The sequence below is a fragment of the Belonocnema kinseyi genome, chromosome 10 (genome assembly GCF_010883055.1).
Source record: "Belonocnema kinseyi isolate 2016_QV_RU_SX_M_011 chromosome 10, B_treatae_v1, whole genome shotgun sequence".
In the NCBI taxonomy this organism is placed as follows: Eukaryota; Metazoa; Arthropoda; class Insecta; order Hymenoptera; family Cynipidae; genus Belonocnema; species Belonocnema kinseyi.
Window position 1 is genome coordinate 42,330,117 of NC_046666.1, and position 5,661 is coordinate 42,335,777.

The following is a 5,661-nucleotide window of genomic DNA, read 5'->3' on the forward strand; positions in this document are numbered from 1 at the left end:
AATTAAATAATATTATTTTATAGTCAAGATAGTCTGTAAATAGTGTACACAAAAATATAATGTCAAATATTTTTCCTGCACAAAATATATCCTGCATAACATATTTAAAACAGTACATAAAAGATTCTTTACAAAAAGTAGATCCTGCTCGAGATGAAATGATTATAGTTTCAATTGATATCGTGTTGCCTCTATATAGAAAATATTCTGATTGAAGATACAAAGAATATTCTGCACACAAGCACTAAGCATAAAACTTTTCCTACACAGTTTAAAATATGTTCTGTGTAGGAAAAGTTTTACACTCAATGCTTGTATATATAATATGCCTGTGTATCTTCACTCAGAATATTTTCAACATAACAGCAACACGATTTCCATTAAAACTATAATCATTTCATTTTGTGAAGGATCTACTTTTTGTAAAGAATATTTTATGTACTGTTTTAAATATGTTATGTAGAGACTATCTTGATAATAAAATATTACTATTTAATTATGTATAAGAAATATTCTGTGTAGAGAAAATATAACAGTATTAAATTCTGTGCAGGAAACATTTTGTGTAGAAAAAATATAACAGTATTAAATTCTATGTAGGCAATGTTTTGTGTAGAAAATATTTTGTGTAGGAAAAAAATTATTAAACAATATTACATTCTGTATAGGAAATATTCTGTGTAGAAAAAACTTTCTGTGTAGAATATACATATTCTGCGTAGCAAATATTTTGTGTAGGAAAAAAATTAAAGTAGTAAAGAATATCAAATTCTGTTTAGGAAATCTTCTGTGTAGAAAAAATTTTGTGTAGGAAAAATATAACAGCATTAAATTATGTGTAGGAAATATTTTGTGTAGAAAAAAACTATCAAACAATATTAAATACTGTGTAAGAAATATTCTCTGTAGAAAAAACTTTGTGTAGGAAAAATATAACAGTATTAAATTCTGTGTAGGAAACAGTTTGTGTGGAAAAAGTTTTGTATAGGAAAAATATGAACAGTATACTTGTTTACAATATATTTTTTGTAGAAAAAAATAAAAATGTCCACCTAGAGAAAAAAGTCCTCGCCGCTTCTGGGTCCTACCCACTTATTGAATCTCAAACCTAGTTTATAATTAAACTTATTTCAACTTCAGGGTCGTAAAGGAAGAGGTTCAATCTTCGTTTGGGCATCAGGAAACGGAGGTAGACACACAGACTCCTGTAATTGCGATGGCTACACAAACAGCATCTTCACACTCTCCATATCGAGTGCCACTCAAGGTGGCTACAAGCCCTGGTACTTGGAGGAGTGCAGTTCCACCCTGGCCTCTACCTACTCCTCAGGGACACCTGGAAATGACAAGAGCGTGGCGACCGTCGACATGGACGGCAAACTCCGACCGGATCACATATGCACCGTGGAACACACCGGCACTTCGGCATCAGCCCCCTTAGCGGCCGGAATAGCCGCTCTGACCCTGGAGGCCAATCCCACCCTGACTTGGAGGGACATGCAGTACCTGGTGGTGCTGACGTCAAGATCGAGTCCTCTCGAGAAGGAGACGGGATGGATTCTCAACGGAGTCAAGAGGAAAGTCTCGCACAAATTCGGATACGGCTTGATGGATGCTGGTGCGATGGTCAGTCTGGCTGAGCAATGGACCAACGTTCCGCCACAACATATTTGCAAGTCCCCTGAGCTTAATGAGGAGCGACCGATCGACCCGACCTACGGTTATTCACTCAGTGCCTACATGGATGTCAGTGGCTGTGCCGGAACACTCAACGAAGTTCGGTTCCTTGAACATGTCCAGTGCAAGGTAAGATCAATGATTCAGATGTCCCTTAGTTGTTGCCTGATTGAAAGAAGACAGTTATAGATTTGTCTCTATGAGGTAAAGAGTGACCATAATTCATTTTTGCAAAGTAAGACAAAAATCTTTGAAAAATTAGGACAAAGAAGGACAAAAATTTATTTTGAAAAAAGGACAAAGTAGAACATGAATGTTTAACCCTCAAATGGCACACTGGTGCGAATTCGCACCTGACGTTTTTTTCTTTTTTCCAAACTTTTCGAGTATATAGTTAAAAAAATGTTTTTCAACAATGTTTAACTTTTACCCAAGCAGTTACATTTTAAATTGAAAAAGATTATTTTTAAAAAATAGTTAAACTTTCAATCAAGGAGATAAATTTTCATCTAAAAATATAAATCCTCAAAAAAACGATTTCTTAAGAAAGTGATTGAACCCAATCTTTCAAACAAAATATTTGAATACTCAAGAAAGGAAAAAACAATTTTTAATCAAAAAGTTGCATTTTCATTTAAAAAATAAAATTTCTACTAAAAGAGAATAATTTTGAACTTAAAAAGATAAATTTTGAAAAGACTAGTTGAATTTTCTGTTAAAAAAGGTTTCAGTTTACTTTTTACAACCAAAATGTATTTTTCTCGAAAAAATACGCAGCTTGTAGTAAACCGAGATTTCATATTACTTTACACCAAAATATAAATTTTAAACAAAATGGAAATTGTCTGCGAAATTTGTTGTTTTTAATAAAACAGTAGAATTTAAAAAAAGTATACATTTTTAATAAAATAATTTAATTTTCAACCAAACAGTTGCATTTTTATCCAAGAAAGTCGAAATTTTCGTTAAAACAGATGAATTTTTAATTGAAATAAAAAAAAAATCAACCAAAATAGGAATTGATCATTTTACCGTTCGAGCCAAAAAAAGAATTTTGAAATTTCAACTATTTCAATGAAAATTAATCTAAATGTTAAATTGTTAACAGGAACTGCATTTTTATTCTAAAAAACATTTTATTCTAAAAAAGTTCCTGCTAAATAGTAGATTTTTTAACCAAAAAGCATGACTTTTTAAAAATATTGATAAATTTTCAACCAAACAGTTGTATTTTTGTTCAAGAAAAAAGAAAATTGTACTAAGAGAGGTGAATTTTTAAATCAAAAAGACAAGTTTTCAAAAGAAGGGTTGATTTTTCATCGAAAAATTTTTTATTAACCTTTCAACACAAAAATAGGAGTTTAAAACAAAAAGTAAGTTTTATAGGAAAAAGTTTAAATATTTATACTAAAAAAGATGAACTTTCGAATCAAAAAATCAAATTATTCAGAAAAAAATAGTTTTCATCTAATAAAGATTTCTGTTGACCTATCAGCAACAAAATATTGCAATTTTTTATTAAAAAATTAAACTATTTGTTTGAAAATTTATGTACTTTGTGAAAAAATTTCCTTCTTTTGTAGAAAATTAATCTTTATAGTTAAAAATTTACCTTTTTGGTATAAAATTCAACTATTCCAGACGAAGATTCATCATTTAGTCGAAAATTCATCAGTTTGGTTTTAAACTAATTCTTTCAAATGAAAATATAACTGTACATTTTGGTTGAAAATCGATCTTTTCTAGTTCAAAATTCAACAATTTGGGTAAAAATTGGTACTCTTTTTAATAACAAATTGAAACTATCTCGTTGAAAATCGACATATTTTGTTTTAAAAAATCCGTTTATTTGGCAGGAAATTATCCTTTTTTTTATAATTTTTTATAATTATCTTCTTGTTTTTTGAAAATTATTCTTTTCGGTTAAAAATTAAGTTAATACTACTTTGTTGAAAATTAGCTTTTTTAACAAAAACAGAAAGTACAAAAATAAACTATTCGACTTAAAATCCGTTTGTTGTTTCTTTGTTAAGAACTAGATTTTTTAAACACGAAATTTAACCATTTTATTTTTGGTTGGAAATTGGTATTTTTTATTTATAAATAAAAATATTTGTTTTAAAATTTGTGAAATTTCTGAAAAATTTCTGAAAAATCTTTATGATTAAAAATTCATCTTTTTACTATAAAAATCAACTACTCAAGTTGAAGATTTATCATTTTAGTTGCAAATTTATCATTGTGGTTTAAAATTACTTCTTTCACGTGAAAATTTGAATGTCGATTTTTGGTTGGAAATTGATCTATTCTTGTACAAAATTCAACAATTTGGATAACCTCTTTTCAAAGAAAAAATTCAAATATTTTGTTCAAAATTGATTTTTTTGCTCAAAATTATATTTTTCTTTGCAATTTATCTTCTTGTTTAAAAATTCTCCTTTCGCTTAAAAGTTCAAGTAGTCTGGTAACTATTTATTATTTTATTTGAAAATTTATCTTTTAGGTTGCAAATAAAGTTAATTGGTTGAAAGGTAATCTCATTTCTTAAAAATTAATTTTATCGTTAAAGATTCATCATTTGAATTAAAAATTCATTTCTATCGTTGAAATATGAGCTATTTGACTAGAAACTTCTTTTTTAATTTTGTAGAAAGGTTTTTTTTACCGAATATTTAACTTTTTTGTGGAAAATTTGTTTATTCTTTGTCTTAAAATTACTTTTTTTTAAACTGAAAATGTAGTTGTTAGTTCTAGTTAAATATTCCATAATTTTATATAAAAATTCATCTTTTTAGTAAAAAAATCAATTATTCTAGTAAAAGGTTCATCACTTTAGTTGAAAATTCATCAGATAAGATGACAATTATTTCTTTTTACAAAAAATGTAACTATTCCATTTTTTGTTCAAAATTAATTTTTTTTATCATTCAAAATTCAACTATCTTGTTGAAAATTTGTCTCCTTTGATTGAAAATTCAACTATTTAGTTAAAAGTCATGTATTTTATTGAAAAATTCTATTTTTGATAAAAATTAAATCTTTTAGTTTAAAAATTAATCTTATTGTTTAATAAATTCATCTTTCTGGTTGTAACTTCAAGTATTTCAGTTAAATATTTAGCATTTTAGTTGAAAATTCATTTATTTCACAACTATGAATATATTGCTTTCAGTTGACCGGTAAAATTGAAAAATTTGACCGGGAAAACTCGGGAAATGACAGTGAATTTATTTTTTGACCGTGAATTTTACAAATTAGAAAAAAAATATATCCAATTGTGATTTCAACCATTTTTTAAATAATTAGTTCAATTGTTTTCTTTGTCAATTATGATAGCATTCAGTTTAGTATACGTAATTCAAAAATCTTTCAATTCTAAAATTTTCCATTTTATATTTCTAATTTTTAAGCGTACATTTTAATTCAAAGAATTTAAAATGCAAGTTTTAAAGACTCAAACAAATAAAAATGAAAGACGTTTTAAATCGAAGCTTTTGGATACAAAAAATGTTTAGTTGATCAACTGTGAATATAAATTAATGAATGTTTTTTTTAATTGAATTGTACTTTAAAATTTTTAAAGTAAATAATTGAAACTTTATAAACTATTTTTAATTTTAAAATAACTTTTAAATAACACTTTTATGATTAAAGGCTTTTATTGAAATGATTTCAAATAATTTAAACAAAGTGTCTACGTGTACTGATAAAGCCCGGCTATTCTTACCAAATTTTTTTTGTAAATATTCCACGGTCTAATTTGAAACCAAATATAGATTTTGGCAGACTTCGAACATGAAAGGGGGAGGATCGGTAAGGCCGGTTTTTGGCCTAATTTATTTTTGGACCAAAAAATATGAAAAAATCATGGTAGTATCTTATGAGTATCCCGAGTCGATTGCACGCTAAACGGCTACCCTTCACCCCCCAGCCACCCCCACCCCCTACAAATATAGGAAACACCACTACCCAGCAACTATATTT

The 5,661-nt window shown here is 27.6% G+C and overlaps 1 protein-coding gene across 4 annotated transcripts in view; it reads left to right on the top strand.

Annotated features, from left to right (window-relative positions):
- LOC117182318 (furin-like protease 2) overlaps positions 1-5,661 on the top strand; it is a 731,195-nt gene that overhangs the window by 658,982 nt on the left and 66,552 nt on the right. For all 4 annotated transcript variants that reach the window (XM_033375470.1, XM_033375468.1, XM_033375471.1 and 1 more), the window contains exon 7: positions 1,141-1,806. In XM_033375470.1, coding sequence (XP_033231361.1) covers positions 1,141-1,806 — 666 coding nt within the window. The remainder of the gene's footprint in view (positions 1-1,140; positions 1,807-5,661) is intronic.